Genomic DNA, 14,289 nt, shown 5'->3' with positions numbered 1-14,289 from the left:
TGTATGAAGCCATCATGTCATCCAAGAGATTATAAAGGTTTATTTTCATATAAATACATTTCTACTATAAAAAGGAAAATAATGAAAAGAATCAGCATTCTAACATATCCAAGAATTTTTTTTTTTTTAGAAATAGGAGCCACAGGGAGAGTCATAATCAATCCTGATAGAAAGGACTATAGGAAGTCAACGTTTTTTTCTTCTAAACATATTACCTCCCAACATGCTACATTATTTATTTGTTATATTATATGTCCCCTTTCTGAATGTAAGGTACAGACTTTATCTGCTTTGTTCATTTCTGTATCCCTAGCACCCAGAACAGTACCTATAACATTGTGGGCATTCAGTAAATATTTTTTGAATGAATGAATGAAGAACGTGTGGTTTAATCCTGTGAACAAACTTCCTTGATTTACCAAAGCAGCATTTCATATTTGACCAATAAGGTCAAATACAAAATAACACCCAAAGCATCCAATTTCATAAAAAGTAGCGAATAGGAATATAGTAAATACTTTCTAAGCATAAGGCTGGAATGATTATAAATATTTCCAAATGCTCACTCAGTACTTTACAGAAAAACAGGTGTGGTTTTCCTAATCTTTTAATTTCCCAAGGGAGAAGGAGGAAAAGCATGAGCATCTTTGTGGACTGAGAGATACCTTCATCACTACCCGGGAATGGTAGACTTCTTACATTGTAACAAAGGCTTCCATCTTGTATAGTGCCTCACACAGTAGTGCCCAATAAACAGTTATTGACCCACTGAATGACTGAATGAATGAATTATTGCTTTATATTGCCCATTTCAGTGAGTATTAAAGCCAAAAATGAAACAGACAAAATCAGGCAGTGAACTACCAAGAATTTTGAATAGATGTACTGCTCTGTCTACTGCCTTTTGAAATAGACTTTTATTTGGAATTTGTGATTGAGAAGTCCACTGGACATCTGAAAGGCATGCCTTCTTCTAGATACAGTGATCGGGGTGGAAATAACTGGAGTCACTACTTAAAGAGGCCAAAAAAACTTGTGAATGTAAAATTCCTATAGAACCCAACTTCAGAAGCTGATGTGTGGTACGTAATCAGCTGGTGCATAGTCATAAGCATGTAAAAATTCAATACAGAAATGCAAGATTGGAAAAAAGTGAGATTTTAATACTTGCCCCATTGGATGAATCTGGTAGGCATCTTGTGACAGTTTTCTCATTATAAAATAGGGATGCTGATACCTGTTTTATATCCTTCTTTGCATGATATTTAGGATAAAAGGAGGATAGTGTGTGTGTGTGTGTGTGTGTGTGTGTGTGTGTGTGTGTGTGTGTGTATAAAGATGCACTGAATAGAACAAAGGGCTATAATACAAGGTAATAATCATTAGGTGTTTTTTCAACTAATCCTTAAAGTGGGTGCACAGTGGCTTCCTGATAATGACTAAAGAAAATGAGCAAATGAGCATGTTTTTCTTTTTCAATACAGTTTGACGACACTGGCACATTTCAAGTGATTCCAGTGCCTTCAGATGGAGAATATGAACCATTAGAAAGACTTCAGCGCTGTACCCTTTGCTATGGTAAGACCAATGAGAAGAATTTATTGTGCTGAAACAATTAAATGCCTTCTGGGTGAGTTACTAAATCTGGCTTTATCAGAGATTTATATTTTCAATTATAGATTCTATTTTAAGATTTCCAGTTTTCCAACACTATATATTGGGGTTTCAATCTCTGTTTGTAATGTATGGAACATCCATAGAATGCGAAAATTGATTTAGAAGATTATCCCAATTGTGGTTTTTCTTGGGAACAATTTGGTAGTTTGCATTAATATGGAAAATATTTTCTAAATGACTTTGGACATGACTTGTAGACTTCAAGTATGTATGCTACCTACATTTGCTTTTAAAAAACCTTCCTATATTGCCTGCTAGTGGCCCCAGAAATGTTGGGACATTGAAAATTCCTCATTAATTTAAATGATGTGAGGTTGTAGAGATATTGATCAGATTATTCATTCTTGGTAATCAGTCACTAAATCTCTTGAAGAAGATCTCCAAAAACTGTCTGGTTGTGCCAACATTGAATCAATGATGAATCTCTCTATATATTTTCAGATAAATGTTTTCCAAATGTTTGCATCAAAGAGGTTCTTGTACCTGAAAATTCACACATGGATATAGCCTTCCTTTTAGACAATTCTCGGAATATAGCAAATGATGAGTTTAAGGCTGTGAAAGACTTGGTGAGCTCAATGCTGGACAACTTCAACATTGCTTCAGACCCTTTAATCTCAGACTCTGGTGATAGAATTGCCTTGTTGAGCTATTCTCCTTGGGATAGTTCCAGGAGAAAGACAAAAGTGGTTAAAACAGAGTTTGCATTTACAACTTATGACAATCTAGCTGTAATGAAGAGCCACATTCAGAATTCCCTTCAACAGCTAAATGGAGAAGCCACCATTGGCCATGCCCTACTGTGGATCATGGAGAATCTCTTCCCAGGAACAGCCAACCTGAGAAAACACAAGGTCATCTTTGTGGTCTCAGCTGGAGAAAATCGTGAGAGACAGGAATTCTTAAAGAAGATGGCTCTGAGGGCCAAGTGCCAAGGCTATGTCATATTTGTGATTTCCCTGGGTTCTACACATAAGGACGACATGGAAGAGTTAGCCAGCTACCCACTTGATCACCATCTGATACAACTTGGGAGAATTCATAAACCAGATTTGGATTATATTGTGAAGTTTTTAAAGCCATTTGTGTACTCAATCAGACGTAAGTCATAATTTTGTTTTTCCTCTTTGTTTTAATAAATTAGTGTTTGTTAATAGTGTTAATAACTTACAAAATGATCCCCCCGATAAGTCTAGTGCCTACCTGGCACCATATATAGTTATTACAATGTTATTGACTATATTCTCTATGTTGTACTTTACACCCCCATGACTATTTTGTTACTACCAATTTGTACTTCTTAGTCCCTTCACCTTGTTCACCCAGCCACACCCCGCCAACTCCATCTCATCCAGCAATTGTCAATTTGTTCTCTGTATCTATGAGTCTATTTCTGTTTCGTTTGTTCATTTATTTTGTTCTTTAGATTCTACGTATAAGTAAAATCATATGGTATTTGTCTTTCTCTGTCTGACTTACTTCACTTAGCATAGTCCCTCTAGGTCCATCCATGTCATTGCAAATGGTAAGATTTCATTCTTTTTTATGGCCAAGTAATAATATTCCATTATATAAATATATAAATATTTAAATATCTATATTTATATTACCTCTTCTTTGTCCAATTATCTATTAATGGACACTTAGGTGGCTTTCATATCTTGGCTATTGTAAAAAATGCTGCAATGAACATTATGAATGCATATATCTTTTCAAATTAGTGTTTTGAATTTCTTTGGATAAATGCCCAAAAGTGCAATTGCTAGATTATAAGATAGTTCTAGTTTTAATTTTTTTAAGGAACCTCTGTTTTCCAGTGGTTGCATCAATTTACAATTCCACCAACAATGCACAAGGGTTCCCTTTTCTCCACACTCTCACCAACAATTGTTGTTTATTGATTTATTGGTAATAGCCATTCTGACAAGTGTGAAGTGATAGCTCATTGTGGTTTTTGCATTTCTCTGGTGATTAGTAATGTTAAGCATCTTTTCACATAGATCTTGCTTACTTTTGATTTTCACCTGAGCAATGTTATTCAATACATCCAATTCACTGCTTTCCCATAACCACTTGGTTTAGGGGTTAAAAAAACTCCTAATACTTCTGGGATATTTTCCAAACTAGTGACACCACTTCTACAAGTTTTGATGCTGGCCTGTTTGCTGTTCCCACAAACGCAGACAATAACAACTGTATCGCAGTTCTTGCCTCACTAATAACAACTGTCAAATGTAATTAATTAGAAAACATAGTCTCATTTTAGAGCAATGGAAGAAAATGCTCATCTTAGAACCAGAGAAATATGATTATTATAAAACTATTAATATTTTCTGAAATATTTTCATGGAGTCTTGGATTATTCAATGGTCAACAGTTTCCTTTAACTACAAACTATTTGTTTTCCTGCATGAGAGGTAAAATGATATACATCTCAATATTTCAAAGCTTATAGAACAGCAGTGGGAAGGAGGTGGAGAGATTTACTCAGGTCAGTAAGCTAAACCCCTTTCAGTGATTCTTTTCCTCCTAGAAAATCAGTGTTAATTGGTGCAGAAGCAGAGAAATAGCATTATGCAATAAAACATTACCTTTTCTATATTTGATTCATTAGCATAAGTGTGAGTAAGAAAGCTTTATAAGAGTCAATAAAATTTCCCTTAGATTTTGTTAGCCTGCGCATATGGAAATCATGAGTCTCTTCGCCTCATAATTAACCCTTAAATGAACAATTTGAGGAGGTCTGTTTGCCTGACGCTGGAAATTCTTTGGCCACAAAACACTCTAAAATCAAATTTTGAATGCTATTTCGAATTGCTACTATTTGCTTTTTTAACCCCAACCAAATTTTGCTGAAATATTTTAGTCACATTTATTGTTTCAAGAAGATTTCTGTTGGAATTCTCTTTACCTAGCAAATGCAATTTCTAGTTTAAAAACCTAACTATAACTTTGCTCTCTCAATAGGAGGATTCAATCAGTATCCACCACCGATGCTGGAGAATGCCTGTAGACTCATCAATTCAGAAATAGAGGATCATCAAAATTACGATCTCCTGTGAGTTGGAAAGCTCTTATATTTACAAATGACTGTGAATGGACTGATGGGTGTATAACTGGCCAATGGCAGGTTATTAGGCTGAGGAAGCTAATAAGGTCTCTGAAGTAATGGCTCTTCATGTATTCCATTTTCTGTAATAGAAGTTACACATCGAGTATGCTTTCTGGATTAATGTTTTTAAAACATCTACGTAAGCTTTATTACAATTTGCCTTGAAATTCATGGTTTCCTCAGTAGTTCCCAGAATAGAATCCACAATTTAACCTCAACTGACCTCAACTTCATTTCACATTTTTCCCCACCGTAAATGCTGAGTTTTGGCTATACTGGACTCTTGTCTGCCTTGTGTGAACTGTTGATTCACCCTCCTGGGCCTCTGGTCTTGCTGCCTGGGACTCTGTTCTTTCCAGTGAAAGCCTACCCATCTTTCATGGCTCTGATTGAAGCTGTCTCCTTTTCAAAGCCCATCTTTATTCTCAGTCAAAATCTACAGTTCTTCCTTTTTTTTTTTTTTTTTTTGGTACTTTTTTTTATACCTCTGCTGAGGCACTTATTACAATTTATTCCAGTGTCTTGTGTCACTGAAGTCTGGTCTGCACGATTCATTGTTTCATCCCCAACATGTAGCATAAAAGACCCCTCAATGTAATTGCACATATAAATAATTTTCCTAAACCTTGTATCCTAAATACAAATATAAATAATTAATCTAAATGAATCTTGAACTTCAAACAGAATGAAAATGGCCCATTTGACCGCTCTGTGCTTTTCTCTATACTTCACTTAGCATGAATCCCTGACTGTAGCCCTGTGAAAGCCCAAATTTAGGGCCATAATTATTCTATCCTCTCAGATTGCAATTAAACAAAGAGCTTCTCAGAACAGATAAAGTCCTCTTACATATATCTAGAAGCAAAATGGCAAGATCGATGTTCCTCAAAATTCATGCAAGTACATGTTCCTCTAATGTCAGATTTCATTTACTGGGTAGTTAGCAAGGAAGTGTCAAACAGCCAATACCTTCTGAAGACATTATGACACTAATGTCGTATGCAGCAGCCTTTCTCAACATTGAATGCTATTAACTCACTTAAAGGAAAATCAATTCTTATGGAACTGCAGACAAAATAGTATAATGTTATTTAAACATGTGCAAACATAAATCTAGCTGCAAATACCATATGCTTATAGTTCTTATGCAACTCTCAGACCCAAACAAATGCGTGCATCAAATCCAAGCAAGCTCAGTAAGACACAAATTTAAAACACTAATTTAATGTAATGGATATTCTGCTCTACCAAAATAGAATTCCTGAAAACTGGAAAAATATGGTGCATAATGTTAAAATATGTAAAATACGATGCACGCTGCAGAGGTGCATCTGCTTTCAGCTTGCCTGCTTTGTTACACGATGACTTGATTCCTCATCACTTATCTTCACCTGCACTACTGCACAGCGATCATTCATGCTGTGTGTCATGATACTGTTTTACTTTTACTTGGTGTGAATGTATTATGTATTATGTTTGACTTTTTTTCCCTTCTTCATTAACTCTCAACAGTTAAAGTAGTACCAGTGGGTGCCAAATACCAGTATCAAATACAAATGTAAACATGAACATTGAAATTGCATAAAATTGCTTGAGTAGAATAAAAATAAGAATAAACTTCTATTGAATATGTTTTCTGTCATCATCTAAATAAAAACACAATATTCTCAAATTATCATAGAGAACTCTCAAGTGCCTAAGAATGTAAATGTAGACACCATTTTAAGAGGTATGTTGTCAATGAGATGTATTTTATATGGTCTTATTTTTCTTAGAGCAATCTTGGTAAGTTAAATGACTATTTTCTATAATTTCTATGATGATTGATATCAGTCTGAGATATATTATTTGGTTGTTCCAAATAACCTATGAATGAGTTTTTTCTCATTTATCTAAAACTCTGTGGCAAATCAGACTTAGTTTATTCCAGACTTAGTTTATTCATAGGCTATAAGCAGATGGGGAAAGGGAGAGGGTAAATTTAATTTATCAGCTTATACTTTTTAAATAATAAGTATAACGAATCTTCATGAATTATTTGTTTGAAATGAAGTTTTTTTACCACTCATTTTTCTTATAAGAAATAATTATATTAAGTTCTTGAAATCCTTTCTTTACATTTCCCAAAGCTATCTAGATTCACCTAAAACTTTCCTTTTTATCTTCTAGGTTTACTAATGAACCACATGAGATCTCTTCAGGAGAGAACAGTTTTGTTAGCCAGGAATTAAATGCTGGGAGAGACTCATCTTTCGTTTTTGAGGACAATGGAAGTGACCATTTGGTTTACATTCCAAGCCAAATGTTCATGCCACCATTATTAATGACTAAATATGAAAAAGATCAGAATTCTGAAGAAATTGCAAGTCTCATTTCTGGTAAGGAAATGAAAAGTTACAATAGAAATTTTTAGATCACTGGGTCCTTGTCGTAACACTTAATAGAGACTTAAATACATTAAGGCTGGTATCTAAAGCAACTTTTTTCAAGTTCAAGATGGTAGCTGCAACTACTTTTTAAATAGAAAGTGAAGATTTAAATGGTGACAAATACCACTAAAGAAATCATTCATATAAGCTCTAAGAAATGTCCCTGATATTCTTATCAAATTTGAGATTTCTCTAGATTCCACATCTTAGGTTAGTATGATATAGAACGAGGTAGGATAGAGAACATCAGAGCAAAGGAGAGATTAAAATGACTTTAAAAGTTGGCCTTGCTAGAGGTCCAGAATTTGTGATTATGTGAGAAGATATGTTATTTTTGAGATACCTGGAAATGATAAAGCATAAACTCCCCCACTGCCTACTCTATACATTCAAATGGCAAAGCAGTAATAACTTTTGTCAGGATTTAGTAGTTTCAAACAAATCAGATACATAGGACTTTTGTCCGTATTTTCATTTAAAAAAATGACATTCTGAACAGACTACTCAGACATTCCATCTATGCTTCTAGAGTCTCCCAAAATGTTCATTTGGCCAGAAAGCCAGCATCTAAAGTGTTATGTCATAAGTATCATGTGTGTTGTTAGAATATACATGTTTAAAAGAAAAAGGGGCCGATTTCATGCCTATTATTCATTAAAATGAATAATAGTTATTCTTAGCAGCTTCCTTAGATAAATAATTTTTTCCCTTAGATTCAACATTCATGTTCCTACATTGAATCCTTTATTTCTATAACATAAATATTTGAACTTTAAAACAGCTGAACTTTCCATAAAGGAATAAATTTCCATAAAAGAAACTAGAATTAAGAATAAAAAAGTCAATCAATCATTAGTTGAAAATAAGGCTTAAAAAGAAATAATGCAGTAAAATTGAGTATATGTAGTACCATGGCATCAAGGCATTCAAATGTGTATGTATGTATTTTTTTTTATTGTGTATTGGGATAATGTTGGTTAATACAATTATATAATTTTCAGATGTACATTATAATTTGACATCTGTATATTCTATTGTGTATTTACCACCCAAAGTCCAGTTTCCTTCAGCTACCATATATTTGATCTCCTTTACCCACTTCACCCTCTCCCTACCCCCCTATATTTGACCCCTTTTACCCCGCCTACCTCCCCTCTCCTTCCCCAACCCCTACCCTTTGGTAACCACTAGTCTATAGTCCATGTCCATGAGTCTTTGTTTGTTTGTCCTGTTCATTTATTGCTTTTAGGTTTAAATCCCACATATAAGTGCTGTCATGTGATTTTCAACTTTTTCTGTCTGGTTTATTTCGCTTAGTATGATTATTTCAAGGTTCATCCATGTTGTTGCAAATGGCAGTATTTCATTTCTTCTTATGGCTGACCATATGATCCAGCAATCCCTCTGCTGGGTATTTACCCCAAATGTGTATATTTTAGTTAAAACAAGTTTTTTATTGTCAGATATACATAGCTTAAAGAGGAGAATACAATATTTGTTCTTTTTAATAGATGTAGTTAATTTTTTTGAGTTTTTAATGATATGGGAGTAACAACAGTCCTCAAGGAACAAGAATTTATTATGTTTTGGTTTACAAAGAAGAAAAAGAGTTGTTTGGGCAGTTTTAGAATAGCAAACTGTCATTTGTGATATTTTGTTAGAGGTAAACATTTTAAAGTCTAATAATTTAAAAGTGTGAATCTTTTTAGGAAACACAGATATGACTGAATATTTAAGAAAGAAAAAAACTCATCTTTGCAACTATCTTTAATGACCATTTTTCAGTAATAATAGACTTTTCATTTGGTTTTCCAGATGTCTTGGAATTAAGATGCTAATAACTAGTGAAAGGTCCAATCTGGCTGAAGAAATAATTGTACATGGCTGTAGTAGGAAAAAAACGTAACTTGTTAGTTACCCCTACCCCACCCAATTTCTCCTGGAGTGGGCTGAAGTGTGCCGAGAGTTCTGTGGAGGATTATGTCAGGTTATGATAGCCTGGAAACAGTGAGTCTCAGACCTAGGGATAATATGTACTTTTTATCCTTTAAAATAAATCTGATTCTCAGATCATAAGTATTGTCTAGAGACTTTGTGCTATTCCTTTTTTTTTTTCTTTACCCAGTTGCCAAAAGCTGCTGAGAACTTTCTATATCATGTGTCATCCTCATGGAGAGTAAATTGTGTTTCAGATGTTTTATTCAGGTGCTAAGAGATGAGCTTTGATAAGTTTCAGATGTATTGCACAAATAAAAGGTTGATAATATTCTTAAGTACCTCCATATGCTATGCTTGTTACTGGTTCATAATGTGATTCTTATAGCTGATCTTTCTGCCCTTGAACTGAGAGACTTGGGGGAAAGTCAGGAATCTTAACCATTTAAGAAATTTAAGAAGTTCTCAGAATCCTGTGGGCTGGTGATGAGTTGTATATATCACCTTCTGTCACAAGAAACACAACTACTATTTCTCTACCTGTGCCTTTCTCTCTGCTTCTTACCTGCTCTGACTTTCAAGTTCATCTTCAATGTCATCACCTTTCCTGGCCTCCTCCACTTCTTACAGCAGCTCAAGGATAATCTATATCAAAAGCCTGTTTCCAAAGAGTTCTAAGTAAACTGGGCTATAATTTTATTTTACTCATCCAAGACCACTGAGCATCCATCCATCCATCCAGCCAGCCAGCCAGCCATCCGTCCATCCAGCCAGCCAGCCAGCCAATATCTAAGAAAACACTTTTTAAGATCCAAATACAATGTATAGAGATTATTTAGAGATACTATCATGTATTTTGTATAGAGATTATTTAGAGATACTATCATGTATTTTCACTGCAACATCTGCAACATAAGAATTCCTTAGAAATTCGGTCCCTCCTAATTACTTACCATTAAAATACACATAATTCTTTGGAAAATGGATGATTTGATTCTAATTAGATTGCAACTGTTGACTCAGTGTTTAAAATATATTTAGTCTACTTTCAAGATTAAAGAAGGACAGGATAATTTGTAATGAATGTTAAATATTAACCCGAAATCAGCCTCAGGCTCACTCATAACTTTAAGCAGTTCCAGGCCTTAGGATAATGTCAACTGATATTCTTTCAAATGAATTTCATTGAAAATGAGAAGCAACACTCTCCTTTTCAATGAAACTGTAATTGAGCTCAAGGGAGTATGCACAGTCTTTGTTTTATATTTAGTATTTTTTCTAAATGTATTTATTTTAAGCAATTTCTGATCTACAAATTAGGTCTCTCTTTTTTTTTAAAGCAAATATGTCATTTGATTTTGAATCAATCATAAAGTATTAAAGCTGGAAAGGTATTTAGTGATCACTTCTTACAAACCGACCTGGAGGCAATTCCACTCTACACTTTTCTATGAGACACATTGCAATGTCTGGAGACATTTTTTTTTTTATTGTCACAGCTAGAAGATGCTACTGGCATCTAGTGGATAGAGACCGAGGATGCTGCTAAACATTCCACAGTGCACAAGCCATCCTCCTCACAGCAAAGAATGATCTAGTTAAACTGTCCGTAGTTAGAGAAAACCTGTGTTAGAAGAAACTTCATGCCCCCGCAGTCATGGAGCTAGAAGATTCAGTAGAGGTACACATGGTTCCTGTACCTTATCTATTGTTACCCTCAGGATTCTGCTAATTTTTCAAAAGCTATAAAGGTACTGTGCTACCATATAAACTTTTAATACAAAGGGTCTCAAATCAAACAATTTAGCAAGTTGAACTACTTATAGTGTGGAATATATTCTTTGTTTTTTTCCATAGACATATAGTTTTAAATAGTTTTAGTCAATTGCATATCCTGCTTTTCACATAATATTATGTCATAGATTTTACATATTGCTGCAAGCTTCCTACTGATTTTTTTGAGTCTTCATAATGATACTTTCAATGAGTGATTGTACTTAACTACCTCTTGTACACTTAGCTTGCTTCTAATTTTGCTATCATGTAGCAAACTTGAATATACATCTTTACTTCAGCTAATTTTCAATCCGCACTGGAATTAAATGCAGCAGAAGTGGCTTCTGAGTCACCCATGAAACATCAGCTGAATGTTCTGCTTTCATATCACTGCATATTCTAAAGAGATCATAATTGAATTATGGTCAAGTCTAAATTTTAATGACATGTTTCATGAACTCTTTAGGCAGTCTCAACTATCTTGATGCTCCTTAGAGAATAAGATGAGTCCCCTACTCAATTTAAACTGTATATAGAGATTATTGCATTTATTTCTGCTTGAGAATTTATTACATTGGGTTTTCTTGGGAAGGCAGTGGATCTTAGGATTTTTGCTCTACTTTTCCACTTCAGGAACACTTCTCTGTCTGCTAATATAAAAATAACCTAAAGGTTTTAATGAAAGTGACATTTTGTCACATTCATATGTTTTTCTACCTTACTTTAAAAAACATGCGAATTAGTTCGGGGAGAAGGGTACAAAGAAATCACTTGACTGCGAGCCTCTGACATAATTGATTCCTCAATATAGTGAGAATTCATAGCCCTGATTTTATTTGTAACAATTGGAGTCACATGGTCATTCCAGAATTATTACATATTGATAGTGTACTGATTATATGGCATTTATAGCTATAATTTAATAGCAAACACAATTTTCATGCTGCAGGTGGCTATTAAAATCATAGGAATCAGGAAAATTAGATTGATGTGGGCTTCAGTGGCTGCCTGAATTCCTTAATTCCTTGTGGTAAAATATATGCCAGATTATTTTTTGTTCTCAGACTCTATACTTAGGGAACCCATGAAAAACTTGGAATGTCCTAAATAGCTGTCACAAAGATACAATTCAATTTATGTTCTAAAAAATTCATTATTTTGTAGTTTCCTCTCCTCCAAACACTCCCATGTCTTCCTTTCTTTCTCTCCAACCCGTAGTACTCCTGCCACGATGTTCAGATTTTATTGGCTTCATATTTGACTAACGTTCTGAAAATATTATGACTATGGTTTACTAGTTTTATTATTAAATCAAAACATAGCCATATTTTATCATCTTAATAGTCTTATTGTGTGGGTTAGCTTCTTTTGGTATTTCCTCTTTTTTTTTTTTGGTTGTTGTTGTTCATTTAATATAGTACTCCTGCCACGATGTTCAGATTTTATTGGCTTCATATTTGACTAACGTTCTGAAAATATTATGACTATGGTTTACTAGTTTTATTATTAAATCAAAACATAGCCATATTTTATCATCTTAATAGTCTTATTGTGTGGGTTAGCTTCTTTTGGTATTTCCTCTTTTTTTTTTTTGGTTGTTGTTGTTCATTTAATATACTCTATCTATCTATCTATCTATCTATCTATCTATCTATCTATCTATCTATCTATCATCTTTTTACTTTATGACCTCCTACATCCATTTCTCTCGCCCCTACCCCTGCCTCTGGCAGCCGCTACTCTGTTCTCTGTATCTATGATCTTGTTTTTTTTTTTCTTTTAAATTCCACATATGAAGAAGATCATATGGTATTTGTTCTCTATTTGACTTATTTCACTTAGCAGAATGCCCTCAAGTTCCATCCAAGTTGTTGCAAATGATAAGATGTTATTCTTTTTTATGGTTGACTGAGGATGTATGTTGTTTCCATATCTTGGCTCTTGTGAGTAGTGCCGCAACGAACATGGGGATGAAGATATCTTTTTGAGTTAGTGTTTTCGTTTTCTTCAGATAAGTACCCAGAAGTGGAATTGCTGCATCACATGGTAGTTCTATTTTTTATGGACTGTATTATATTGTTATTATAATTTCATTTATCTCCCTTGAAGGTTTTACATGTGGACAAAACTAATGTGAACTGAGAGTTTAGGGTAGGTGGACTATTTGAATTCAAACGTACACTGAGATTGCTTCTTTATATTTCATGAAATCATTTGTTACAATTAATAAATCAACCTTCTAGACTCTAGTGACGTTTTTTATCATATAGACCCCTTTCTAGTGGGAGAAAACTTGGATACTTGAAATAATAATTGGGTGATGGTGGTGGTGATGGCGGTGGCGGGGGCACAGATGGTGGTGATAATAACGTTGGTGCAGGTTGTGGTAACAGTAAAGACAATGGCAGCGAAGATGTTTGCTGCCGCCGACGGGGGTGGTGGTGGTAGAGCCGGGTGGAGTAGATGTTGGTGATATTGTTAATGGTAGAGGTGGAGGTCGAGGTAAGAGGGCAGGGTGGTGGTGATGGTGGTAATGATAATGGTAATGGTGGGGAGGGGATGGTGGTGGTGGAAGAAGTAGTAATAGGGGTGGGAGTGGTGGTGAAAGTAAAGGTATGAGGATGGAATAGTGTTGATAGCAGTGTTGGTGGAGGTAGCAGTGGCAGGCCTCGGGGACTGTTATTACATAAAAGGATTCTCTTAAGCATTTACATGGATTTTCCCATGAATATTTAGACATCCTTTTATGTAGCAAGTATGTATTTGACTCCTGTTTTGAATTAAACCTTGATCTAGTCTCTAGTGGGGGATGGAGGGGTGGGGGTAGGAGGGCTTGGAAAGGTTTGGTGTTTTTTTGTTGTTCTTGTTTTTAAAAAAGACTCGGAAGCCCTGTCATCAAGGAACTTGTAGTCTGACAAGAGTATATTCTGTGTGTATAAAAAAATGCCCGATACAAGTCAGAAAATGTTCAGTTTAATGAAAAGTACAGATGGAATGCTTTATTCCATGCAGTGCAATTCTTAAAGCATTACATACACTTGATGATTGAGCAATGCATAAGGAGTAATGATAACTACAGAAGCTACTGCTATTCAGTGCAACTATGTGCCAGACACAATGATAAGCACTTTATATACCTGATATCATTTAATCTTTATCCCAAACTATATTAGTATAACATTTTATATTTTATAGATGAGGATACTGATACAAAGGTTAAGAACCTCAAGCAAAGTCACACAACTTGTAAGTGGCAGAGCCAGGATTCAAGCTTGTGCCCATCCACACAAAAATACTAACTTTTAACTATGTATGCCATGTTGTCTAGTAATGACATCGGCTGCATTTACAAATAAGAAA

General features: G+C 34.6%; 1 protein-coding gene across 1 annotated transcript in view; it reads left to right on the top strand.

The window, feature by feature from the left end:
- The window catches only part of COL6A5 (collagen type VI alpha 5 chain), a 79,364-nt gene that overhangs the window by 53,398 nt on the left and 11,677 nt on the right, over positions 1 to 14,289 (top strand). Inside the window, exons 33-36 of the mRNA XM_006907253.1 lie at positions 1,485 to 1,578; positions 2,119 to 2,778; positions 4,645 to 4,735; positions 6,959 to 7,167. Coding sequence (XP_006907315.1) covers positions 1,485 to 1,578; positions 2,119 to 2,778; positions 4,645 to 4,735; positions 6,959 to 7,167 — 1,054 coding nt within the window. The remainder of the gene's footprint in view (positions 1 to 1,484; positions 1,579 to 2,118; positions 2,779 to 4,644; positions 4,736 to 6,958; positions 7,168 to 14,289) is intronic.

This window comes from Pteropus alecto, unplaced genomic scaffold, assembly GCF_000325575.1.
Source record: "Pteropus alecto unplaced genomic scaffold, ASM32557v1 scaffold92, whole genome shotgun sequence".
Classification (NCBI taxonomy): Eukaryota; Metazoa; Chordata; class Mammalia; order Chiroptera; family Pteropodidae; genus Pteropus; species Pteropus alecto.
This window is presented reverse-complemented; position numbering and strand designations above follow the sequence as displayed.